Consider the following 13,072-nt stretch of genomic DNA (forward strand, 5'->3'; position numbering starts at 1 on the left):
TTTGGTGAGAGCTTCACCGTGACATGGTTAGTATGGACCGTATTGAAACCTGTCCCCAAATGGATTATTCCTTTCGCCTAAGTAGGATTGATTTTATGGTGCTTGCCTGATCACTATCTCAAACCCACTAATCGTTTGCATGTGTGTATGTGTGTGTATGTGTAAACCCTGCTGCCTTGATGTTGCCATTGAAGTGTCCCTGGCGTTGTACTTATTGGAGTTCCCTGATGTTAGATATTGGGATATTGATCTTGGAGAATGTTTAGCTTTCATTCTTCTCTGGTTTCATTTATATGCTCACACAGCTGACGCCCGCTTCACACAGCAGTACAAGCTGCAGATGTGGCAGTACATGAGGGACCTAGATCAAATCAAACTCTCGATCAATGGCGGAGAAGAAAAAAAATGTGAGTAAAAGATTTGGGTTTCAAAGGGGTTTTACACACAACGTCTTGCATATCTTATGGGAGATTGGAGCTAAACAGCAATCAATTGTGTTAGAACACTTTAGAAATGGACACATGTAATTGTATCACATTCTGTTTATTTCATTTGAACTTATAATTAAGGTAGGGGGCACACTCTTTGAAGAAATAGATCCAGGTCAGAATGTTTAATGGGTTAAGTGACAACACATAATTTTACTGAGAAAATATATTCAACTAAAGTTTTTATCTTTTTTTTGGCCAAGAATCCACCTGCATCATTGTGTTTTACCCCACGCCTTAAAACCTACACTACAGTTTGGTTTGATTCTGCACACACTGTGTTCAATTGGCTGCATACGTTGACACCACCGCTCAGGACACACACAAACTCAAGTGTCTCCAGAACAGACTCATGCAGTCATCACCACTTAAAAGGCAGTTAATGACTTCAAAAGGGAAAATGGCGAACAGCAGCCCTCCACGTTTCAGAGACACCGGCTGAATCAGTCCACTTTAACAACAGTTGCATTACAGCGCGATGTCGGTTTCCTATTAAATACTTTCTCCCAATTGCCCATTATACCCCGCTATAAAACCACTGCAGACTGCATCGGAGGGCTGTTTTATCCCCCCCCCCCCCACACTCCACCACTCCTTTTGTTTCGGAAAACATGTTTCAACTAAATGCAACTAAGAGTGCTTTGAGAGAAGGAGAGTAAGGGGGGGAGGGGAAAGAAAAGGTAATTTAATGAAGTGAAACGTTTGATGTTGTAAATAAAAAGCAGACTGGTCGTGGGTGAGAGGCCGGGGCTAATGGACTTTGTTGGATGGTAGGTGTGGAGCTGCTGATATTTAAAAAGCCTAAATAAAAAAAGTGAACTTCTCAGAAACGATGCCAAGAAAACCCCCAGCCCCCGTTGCTGGATCCCTCGCCTGGGGCATACACATCACTGGTGGGGCTTATTAAGCAATTACAGCAAGGTAAAAAGCACCGCCAACCCCCCCATCTAAGTGTGTGGGTGTGTAATTATGTGTGTTTGTATCCATGTATGTATGTGTCTAGGGTACCTTTAAACTCTTATACTGTAGTTCAGATTTCAGACCACAATGGTCAGAGGACTGTAAAACAGAAGCCTGAAAAAGATACAGAAGGAAAGGGGAAGGAAAAAAAAGAGAGGAGTAGAGGAGATAATGGGGAGTGACTAAAATGGAAATAAGCAGAGAGAATAATAAAAGAAAAACCCATACAAGTTAAGAAGTGAAAAGGAAAAAGGGGCAGGAGAGAGCAAAGAAGTGAGAACAGAAGATTATGAAGGTTAAACAATGGCAGTGGTCATTACGCTTCACTTTCAATGAGAAGGAGGAGAGAAATCACCCCCCCATTTATAATTCATATCCTCAATTACCACTAATAAAGTGGCATGAATGGGGCCAGCCCAGGGAATGGTGCAGGCACAATTACATGCAGTATAGCCTGGCATTAACATTTTCTATTTGAACATTTTTCAGCCTCAATTTCTCTTGGACTTAATAAGAACGATGATCCCTCCTTGACTTTTTCATGAAATTATTGTATGGTTATAATATTCCAATCTATTAGCCCCCACCTTCCCCCTTTCTCTATAATATATTCTACCATTTAATAGCCTGACCTGGCTGGATAGAGAGGTGGGAAGAGAGAGAGGAAAAGGGAGAACATGACTTTGATGAGAGGAGTGGGTCTTGTCGTTTTGACCCCACAGGGGGTGAGACAAAGGTCTGATATATCCCATACAGCGTTTGAATTGAGGTCTCTCATGAGGCCGTGCCTATCATCTGAAAAGGTTTCTGTGGCTAGCTGAGTTTTTTTTCATTTTACCATCCTGTTGGGGAACCACTGCTGCGCAAATTTTAAATCTTACCATGTAAATGCAAGGCTTATTTTGCTATTAAACTATGGTGACTCTGGTATTATAGAAATGACCTATCATACGATTACATTTGGATTGCAAAATGGGATACACAAAATACTATACAACATGACCATGCAGACTGGTAAAATGCATTGTAAAATTAAAGTCCATCTTGAGACTTAAACAGGACAGTCATTTGCAAGTTGCCGTAATTGTTTAATACAAAAGAACAAAGCTTTTAAAAAAAAATGTAGATTGCCAACATCAATCAGCGCCAGATCAGACTAATACCTCATTCACACCAACGCAACTCCGGTTCAAGCTCCGTGCTAGAGCTTTTCAGGTTCAGAACCGGTTCTTCGGTTTAGCTCCGAATCTTTTCACACTGCCCAGAGTCCGACTCATTGCGTCATCGTTTGCGTCATGACGTCACCGTTTGCGTGCCTGCTTTATAAAGCCAAAGCCCGCGGAAACCCCTCACAGCTCACACCGACAACAACAACAATGGCCGATTGTGCTCCAGCTTCCTCTGTACCTCTTCGGAAGACCAGATTCCCAGTAGGTAGCTGGTCTCTTCAGTGGCCCACTGCTGCTTGTTAAGTTTCTACATCGTTGTGTACAAACTGGATAAAACGCGGGCTTTTTGTTGTTGTTCAGGAGTTGATCCCGCCCCCACCCCTGCCCCTGCCACGACGTAAGCGTGACGTATGTGGTGCTTTTGCTCTAGCCGGAATTTTTTTTGCCGTGATTCCGGAGCTAAGAGGCTGCTCCGCTGCGGTGTGAAGAGGAAAACCCGGTGCTTTTCAAGCTCCAGCTCCGAACCGGCCCTAAAACACCGTTGGTGTGAATGAGGTATAAGACATAACTGTTAAATGGTTTTGTAAATGTTAGAAATGAGCATCCAGGGTCATCGTATACCCAAATGTCGTGACCATAGATAATACCATATTTAGACAGGACACAGGTCTTAGTAACTCCGTAACTAGAAGTGTTAGCAAACTCAAAAGGAGCTTTCAGTGTAATCTAACCCAGAGACACATGAAACAAATCAAAGGTCCAGGGCCATGCTCCAGCATTGTGTTGCATTATCATGCCGGTAGTTGCTGCTCGCTGCAGCGTGGGGCCACGTGCCGATCCTCAGACCGCTCCACTAATAGGGCTGTTTATTCCACCTTTCCTCTCCTGCCCTCTCTCTGCCTCCCTCCATCCCTCCTTCATCCTCCCACATATAATGCCAAAAGTATTCAGCAAACCTGCCTGGCTGCTTTTATATAAAATAACAAAGTGTTTCTGGGCTTGTAAAACACAGCAGGAATGACAGTTTAGCAGACTCAGACCCATGATCTAGAAACTTCCATTGAGGAGGCGGCAAAAAGGATCGAAAAAGGACATAGAATAGCATGGAATAGAATGTATTTCAAAAGGGTGTTAAGCTATCCCAAGTACAGTCACAAGCCATTAGGGTACAACTAGTAAATGTATCCCAAAGCCATTGTGGTGAGGCAACTTTTACAGGGAATTTCTGAGGCAATCCCCCCCACTCGCTAACACCCAGATGGAGAGAAGGCGACATACTGAAAAACACCCTCTACCGCTTACTATCTCTTTTCTTACACACAAAAATGACACACACAAACAGACACACACACACACACACACACACACACACACACACACACACACCCCATGTGGCTAGCTGAGAGCCAGCTGTTCCTTTCCACTTCACATCACTATGGGCTAACGACTGCTAATCCCCCATAGCTTTTCCCTCAAAGGAACTAAGGCAGCAGCCATGATCTAACTCCTATTGAATTCCAATTACCCTCCACCGGGATTTCACAATAAGAGTTCCCCCTTTCACCACCACCACCTCCACTAACACCACCCTTACTTCCCACACGGATCGTACTGTCACAATTAGAGCCCCCCACAAGCAAACAGCCAGAAGATACGGTATCATCAGGAACATGTGGTTATTGTTATACACTGTTTATTTAATGATTTGAATTCAGTTATATTTAGATGCTTTGGCAGTTCTCAGCACTTATTTAACCGAGGGAGACCAAAGCACACTACTGTATTTCCCACCACATAGCAACAGTTGCATCCTCGAATGGACTTGCCCACCCCTTTCCTTTTACCCTGGCAAGTTTGCCCCTTTTTGCCAGGCAGGGTCCCTTGTAAAAGAGCTTCAATGAATGGAGGCCCAGCAGGGAGCCCGGCAGGCTCGCTCTCCTAAACCCTCCCCTCCCTTCAAGCACACAGCCTCACACACCCTCCCTTGCTTCCTTGCTTTATCCCTTTCTTACCTCTTTCATTTTCTTGGTAATAACTTTAAGGCTATTTATCAGGAATGTGCATAATCACTAACAAACAACCTTGTATGCATTCAAACGATCACAGGATGATAATTGCCATCGTTTGGAAACATGTATAATCCTAACCATCACCATAAATATCAATAATAATGTGAAACAGTTCCAAAACCAAAGGACTGGTTTTATAAATCTTTTCCCCTCCTTTTCACCCCCTTTCAGTCTAAATATCTGGTTCGATTTTACCTCAGCGAATTCCAGTCTTTCAGAGAACAACACTGGGCAATAAAGCAATGGGTGGCTCTGGGGTGTACTTTAGGGATGGAGGGCGATAGGATTCCTAGTAAAGTCTGGGACAATATGCTGCTATGGTAACAGCGGGTAGGACTGGGGTGAAAAGGGCTAGACATGGTGGGAAAGTCAGTATAGTCGAAGGAGAAGTTTAAGGGAATCAGGGATTAAAGGAAGTTAACACCTTCTAAACATTTGTTTTACTTTCATACATTTACAATGAAACGCAGTTATGGTAATTTAGCTCTTGTGCTTATTTTCTTCATTTTTCAAGAGTAGAAAAAGGCTTTTGGACATATATTTGGAAACAGCATTTAGTCCTCTGGGAAGGTATTTTCCAATGGCAGTGCATGGTTGACTGGCAGCTGTTGGCTGCCATTGCTAGAAAGTCATATTTTGTATTGCACTACTGCGTTTTTACTGTCTCTTACTCACCACGCCTGACCCTTTTATAACATTTAACATTTTGGAGACCTATCATGCGGGAAAATGTATCTTTCACTTGAAAAGTAAAAGCCATCAGTTGGCTAACTAGTCTCCCCTCAGAAAGTGGAAGCTATTTAGCCTAGCTTGTCAAGATTAGCACTGAGATGCTAGTCTTCTTTCATCTGCTAAGTCATGGGTAGGATCAAGCTAGCGTTAGCTGTAATTAAAGTGCCTAACTATTTGGGCACACACTTACAAATAATGGACCAATCAATTAACAAGTAGCACCATTGTCTGTCTGAAACATAAATGGATACTGGTTTTATAACAAACATTATTTTAAATCTCAGTTTCAGCATTCATTAATTATTCCCCAAAAACAAAACGTAACTTGGTTTGTATTAGCGATTGTTTTCCATAATCATCATAGTCTGGATGATTTTACCATGACACCATTGCTGGTAATGAGTCTGAGGTGGCTGAATGGAATAACAGAAAACAGGACTAATATTAAACTAGTAAGATGATTGCATCTACAGCAGCAAATGTGACTGTTGTAACTTGGATGGAAGCTAAAGGTGAACGCAAGTTTGAGTGGCGCTCTTACTGTGGTATTGGCCCTAATGTTTTTTTCCCTTCTTAAAATGTCCTCATTACCACTTTAATGTTTCTCTCTACTTTTAGATGATTACAGTATAATGGAGAGATGGAGTCATGGCATAGCTTATTACCAAACACACACACACACACACACACACACACACACACACACACACACACACACACACACACACACACACACACACAACACACACTCATGGATATTCACATCCAAATAACCCCAAGGATGCAGGGAGACATAGCAACAGGAGGAGTGCAAATAAGAAGATTACATTTGAGTTTTCCATGCTTTGACAGCTTGGTGTGTTTTGACCTTTTGAATCTGAAAATTACTCAAAGGATTTCACAGCAGAGCTAAATTAGTGGACCAAGCTCATGTTGAATTGAATAGTATTCACAGCTAATATGCGTTTTAAAATCCCTGGCAAATAGACCAGGTGGAATTAGGTTTTATATGTATCCTTCCCTTTACAGCTTCCCTCTTACATCTATAGCATTTTACCCTGTTTTCTAGGGTAAGGTCTAATATTCAGTCAGATCCCCTAACAGAAATAATGTTTTTTACAATCAAAGCAGCAATGAAACAAGAAAATGGAAGGAGGGAAAACGTTTTCTATCACCTTTTTTTAGTTTGTTATATTATTGCTTAAGCCTTTACCCTCTCGTCTTTGAAGGTTGTACAGAATGTATAGCAACATACTGTTCAAGGCAACATTTGAGTTGTATAACAATACAACTTCAAATGTCCTTTGTTACGCTAATGCAACACGTCATTTTAATATCAGAAAAGGTGCAAAGTCTGGAAAATAAGCGACAACTGTTTCTCACTGAGTCATTTTCACGAAGGAAACAGGCGAATAAAGACATCAACATCTTCAGCCCGAGTTTTGTTGTTGATGTTTTTTCCCCCTCTCGATATTTGCGATAATATATCACAGGTTTCACAAGCCTTGCAGCACAGTCCAGCTTTTAAACCAGACTAAGGGACAAGTACAAGTGAGAGGCGATCTCAATGCAATCAGATTTATACGGGAAAGTAAGGAGATTCGCTGCCAGCCACACGCTCTTATCGGAAAAGCCTTAGATGTCACGGCAAATTTGACGTGTGGGTGCTCCGATTATTATGACTTGAATGGAAAAACATGAGCAGGGCATTGTTTGGTTAATATCCTTTACTTCTGTGAGTGAGAGTGTGTGAATGTGTGTGCGCCATGGCCATCTATCCTCTCAGACATGTTTAATAGGGCTTTGGCTGCGTTGACCGCGGGTGTAAATGTGTCATACTTTATTAGAAATCCCAAAGAAGAGGGCTAACATTAATCACTGGCTCTTGTTTATGAAAGTCATAAATGTTTCACTGAGTGCTTTATTGTTGGCTGCCAGATTTGGAGAAGCAGACGGGGTCCTTAACGTGTGTGTGTATATGAGTGTGTTCAGTCCACCACTGTGCCACGGTAGCACCCCGAATCCTATGAGAAACTGTCTCTCTCTCCCTCTGCCTCTCTCATAGGCTTTTTGTCATGTTGTCAGAAAGTATGACATCACCCTGCCCTTTGACCCACACAGTCAGGAGAGCGCTGATTGGATGATTGGCTTACAGAGGACATCCACATTGACTCCAAACTCAATTCTGCTGATGTCAGGCGCTATTAGAACTGACGACATGCACACACCGATCGGACAGGACGGTGTGTGTGTGTGTGTGTGTGTGTCTGTGTGGTGTGTGTGTGTGTGTGTGTGTGTGTGTGTGTGTGTGTGTGTGTGTGTGTGTGTGTGTGTGTATACAGCATGTTAGTGTGTTGGTGTGTGCAGTCATGTTCAGGGTTATATAGGTCAAATGTCTGAAGCTAGAACATCTTCCAGCTGAAATACCAGGCGAAATGTCAAACTGTGCCTCTGTGCAATCCCTCAGATCAATAGTTCAATTGGACATAAAGGCATCATTCTATCCAGCGGGTTAACGTGCTATATCATGTGCCAGCCTCCATCTGAACCGCTTCAACCAATACTCTTGTTTCCCCACAAACATGAGACAAGAGGAAAGGCTTTTACCCAATGTTTGTCAATGTATTCCATAATAAGTGTGATCAGAAAAATGACCACAACACATTCTGATTGGTCTAAACTTTCTAAAGTCTTGACATGTGGTACTGGCAATCTTTTGGCTAGTATTCAACTGTACTACTCTTTTAATTAGTTTTTTAGATAACATGAGAAATCAAATATTCATCATCAGCAAAGGTCAGGATTTTTTTGAAATTAGGAAAAAATGCTAACATTATGATAATTAAATGTCTTTGATATTTTGAAATACTTTAGGAAATGTGTCAATCAGTATTTTTAAATCGCTAAAATCAAAGGATTTGAACAATACTACAAATCATAATTTGTCCCTCATGCTTCCTGAGATAACTGGTTCCAATGCTTCATATTAAAGCCTTCAGCGTGCTCTCAAAACAACCCTTGCCAAGGATGGAAATGCCACACAGTTGAATTTTAAAATGAGAAACCTTTGCGACATACTCCATTTATTTTAATAATCTCTGGTAGGTGTTGAACTTTTATTTCCCACCCTGAATCCTTGTAACTACATCCTATAGAGACATTATGGAGCTGTAAGACGACTATTACATGGCTCAGTTCTCAGGTGGGGGTTCTTATTAGACGTCCCATCTCGCCTCTTAGGATTTCTGTTGAGTCAATGTCCCTCGGAGGCCTTTCTCAGCTTCGGGATGCTCACTTTAAATAGACCATAATATACAGCCATATTCATAAGATCAGTGCTGCACAGCCCCATTGTGAGGCGTTATATCTCCTCTCATGATCTCTGTGCAATCATCGCTGCTCTTTACGCTTTTCCCCAAAGTCCCACGTCAAAGCATAAAAGTCATAACGATACATCTAAAAAAGACAATGGTTCACAGCGGCTACGTTACTCACGAAATCACGAGGAACCATACATTTAAAGAGCCTCCTTCACGCCCCCTCCCTTCTCCGTCCTCCTCCTAGTTAAGTGTGGAATAATGTCATCTTAATGATTATTTTTTTGCGGTGTGCCGTAACAGCATAATTCAGTGAGGGCGTAATGATTTTTTATGCCCCTGACATATTGTTTTGCGGGGAGTGACATAAAAGCACGGTGACATGTGGCATTTTGGGAAAGGTCAGGCGCTCCGTCTTGGCCGCCCGTCCATCTTCATAACGACGCCACTTGTCATATGGAAACTGGCATCACCAATCTTTGTCTCTCCCTCGTCTCTCGCTGACCCTGCTCTCCTCTCTTATGTCCTATTCCTCTTCCCTTCCTCCTTCTTTTTCACTGCCTTTCCCCCATTTCATACCCCTTTTCCTTTCACACGTTCTTTTGAGAAGAGCTTATTTTTTAACAAAGAGAAATTATAACTGTAGGGAATATAAAAAAGATTTCACACACTCGCTCAGACACACACACACATGCCAGGGCCCCGGGGGTGCTGCAGGGGACCGCATGTCAACACCAGCTGTGAGGATTGTGGTGACAGAGAGAAGGGCTAATACTAATGTGATAAATACGTCAGCACTCACTCCGGGCACATTGTGTGTGTCTGTTTGTGTTTGATGGTTTCAGGGAAATGTGCTCAGGGCCAGCCACTTCAGCCAAACAGATATTTAGACAGCATTTTGTCCTCAAAAAAGATGCCAGTGTGTGGATTCCAATGCCACAAGTCGTTGTCCATGAATGATAAGTCAATCTTCTACATGCGGCCACATTAGGAACACATCACAAACTGTTCATCACCAATGGTCCAACTGCATCGCCTCTTAATGGATAATACGACCATAATGCAGGAGCACAAATGAAATGAGAAATACTGTATGTTAATGAGCCTGTTGCCCAGATGCATGATGGGAGGTGTCACATACAGAACTTGTCATGATGATTGAAAATATATTAAATTATACCATGACTATAAATTAAAAGAATATAAAAAAAAACGGAATGAAGTGCATTCTTAGAAATAAATTACAATCATGATTAAATATGTAAACTCTTAAGAAATGATTAAATCTTGAGTGGCACTTGATTATATACCACTGTGATTGATCTGACCATTGTCGTTTAAATTATAGCAACTTATTTCATCATTTTCACTATTACTATAAGCTCCTCCCGCCCGCTTCCTCTGCCCCACTCCACTCCATCCTTTCCACCTTAAATCACCGTTTATCTGAAAATGGTATCTTAAGGTCTGCGAATAGATCTACCTCCGGCCTCAATTTTTCAGGAAGTAATTCATTTATTAGTGAGAGCCCACCACATCTTTCCCCAGCTAAAATGTGTATGTGTGTGTGTCAAACGTCAAACAGCGGTGGTCTGTGGTCTTCTTGTTGAAAATTAAATGGTCCCCGCGATGCATGGTGGGAACAATTCACCCTGTAGCAAAGATGGGAAGGTACAGGAAACACACATACACATGCAGATACTGTCAACATCACATGCACATACATACATGGAGGCATGTGTGTGTGGGGACTGATGGAGAGTGCGTGTGTGTGTGTGTGTGTGTGTGTGTGTGTGTGTGTGTGTGTGTGTGTGTGTGTGTGTGTGTGTGTGTGTGTGTGTGTGGGTGGGTGGGTGTGTGTTTGCTGGTCACACTATGTCATACAGGGTGAGTGAGGTGTAATTTCTCGGCAGTAATACTCAACACTCGGGCCCTGACAGCTTTAATGGTGATGGCCTTATTATAGAGAAGACGCTTTGTGTGTGTGTGTGTGTGTGTGTGTGTGTGTGTGTGTGTGTGTGTGTGTGTGTGTGTGTGTGTGTGTGTGTGTGTGTGTGTGTGTGTGTGTGTGTGCGTGCGTGCGTGCGTGCGTGCGTGCGTGCGTGCGTGCGTGCGTGCGTGCGTGCGTGCGTGCGTGCGTGCGTGGGTGCGTGGGTGTGCGTGGGCATTCTAATGATGATGGCCATATAATAGTGAGTGGAAGATGGCTAAAAGGCTCAGATTTATACCGGCCCACGTTTACTTACATAAGAATAATAGGGCAGAAGATGCTCTATGCCATATACATGTGTGTGTGTGTGTGTTGATGTGTGTGTGTCGGCGTGTGCTAATGAATGCCATCTGGTGTCTGTTGAAGTAATGTGAGTGTAATGAGAGCTGTTTTGTGCTGATGAGGGGAACAGAGTTGCCCACACATCTGGCACTATAGAATAAAACAGCAAAAGCAATCATATCTCTAAACGGGCAATTACCATTAAAGGAATAGAATGTAACATTTCTGCATTATTATTTAAAAAAAACGGTTACTCCTTTGTTTTATATCTCGTGTGCACTTCAAATGTAGAGAAATTCCTTATTTTAATCAATACGAAGTTGCCTTTCATTTGGTCGTCTATAAAAGCGACATATTTATCACCATTGAAGGTATACTAATAACACATCTAAGGAAGCGTACCCAAACTCACAAAAGGTGTGTGTGCTTGCCATGCATTTTTCCAGTAAGAACAGGGTAACACGACTCTGTGGCCTTGCGGTTTATGTTATTATGGTCTGATTTACAGTCACACACACACACTTCCTACCTCCCAACACTTTTTTTCTGTCTCTTATATCACCCATTCTCCTTTCCTTTCCTTCCTCCCTCCCTGCTTCCACCACAATGTTAGCTAATCCCCCCGCCTGTCTGTGTTGTACTCACTTCCTGTAACTACACGCTGTCACAGGACCAGCACCTGCTGAGCCGTTGCAGTGAGGAGAAAAAGGGCTGTGCGTGTGGTTTCAGGAGAGTTAACGGACAGGCTGTAGCTACACTGCAGCATGAATTGTCGGGCAGCGTGGGTTAACCTCTTCCTTCTATTGCAAAACTCAGGCCTTGTTCCTTTTTTATCTCAAAAATAAATCACTCAAGACATGCCAATCCCAACAGTTTTTCTCTACATATACAGTACATAGTTTTAGATGATTACGGTTATATCTCCACCAAAGACTTGATTTCAACAACACAGAAGAGATGATTTGCTGTCAGCACGTATGTGTTTGTGTGTCAGATTGAGAGCTTAAAGGTAGTTTATGCCGAGGACGTCGCTCCTCCAAACATTGAGAGCACTTGATCCTGAAAGATCTGCCTCTCATTTCAGTCCGTAAATAAGCCCGCTGTTGTGTGTTTGCTCTGGATCAATCACTACCCTGGGCCTCAACACATCTCCCCCGCTCCCTAATTGAATGATACGTTCCTTTAACAGTTCCCCTAAATATTCATATGTGAGTCAGAATCACCAGTATAACTCTTTAAAAAGGTATGCTTTGGTGCACATGTTCACTTTGTGGGCCGTGGATAACACGCATCCCTAATGTGACCCGTAGTGCTAAATTACATTTTTGTTTGTTTGTTCTAAATCACAATGTAAGCTCGATATGACTTCCATACTGCCTTAATAGTAGGGATAATAAGGACCATTAAGTTACCGTTTAAGTGCATACACATGAAAGCTTTTAGTTAGACATTAGTTAGAGTTCCACTGTTGAAAACCACACTTTTTATTACTTAATGAGACATTAATACCACCTTTTATACGTTCATAGTAACCTTTTTTTTGTGCATTAAAACAGATTTCTCAGCAAAATCAAATCCTTTAAAATTCTTGCTTTTGTGAATGGAATACTGAATTAGGTCCAGACTCATAAAACAGCAGTTCTGTGTGATTATTCAAATCAAAGCACTATTCATCCACAATTTTACTTTTGAATTGAAGCTAAATGTTGCTTCAGCTCAGTGTCGCATGTCACCATCAAAGTCTGTGTCTATCCCGAGACATTGAGACTGTGTTTACTAAATAAGAGGCCTTCAAATTTGCTTCAGGCTACATTTTCATATCTAGTGATCTCTCCAATATGCTCTTATTTTGCGTATTGAAAGCAACCAATCAGCTTGTTACACTCTCTCTATGACTGTCTCACACTGTAATGGGAATGAGAAACAGCTAATGGTCCCCAGGCTGTGGCAGTACAAAGTGCTCAGCCTGAGGTGTGTGTGTGTGTGTGTGTGTGTGTGTGTGTGTGTGTGTGTGTGTGTGTGTGTGTGTGTGTGTGTGTGTGTGTGTGTGTGTGTGTGTGTGTGG

At 42.2% G+C, this 13,072-nt stretch overlaps 1 protein-coding gene across 1 annotated transcript in view; it reads left to right on the forward strand.

Moving 5' to 3' along the window:
- Positions 1-311: 311 nt before the first annotated feature.
- Positions 312-13,072, forward strand: part of rnf220a (ring finger protein 220a) — a gene marked incomplete at its 3' end in the record, with an annotated part of 67,615 nt that continues 54,854 nt past the window's right edge. Inside the window, exon 1 of the mRNA XM_010774914.1 lies at positions 312-407. Within this exon, the coding sequence (XP_010773216.1) occupies positions 341-407 (67 nt within the window). The remainder of the gene's footprint in view (positions 408-13,072) is intronic.

The sequence above is a fragment of the Notothenia coriiceps genome, unplaced genomic scaffold (genome assembly GCF_000735185.1).
Source record: "Notothenia coriiceps isolate Sejong01 unplaced genomic scaffold, NC01 NC01_scaffold00014894, whole genome shotgun sequence".
NCBI classification, from domain to species: domain Eukaryota; kingdom Metazoa; phylum Chordata; class Actinopteri; order Perciformes; family Nototheniidae; genus Notothenia; species Notothenia coriiceps.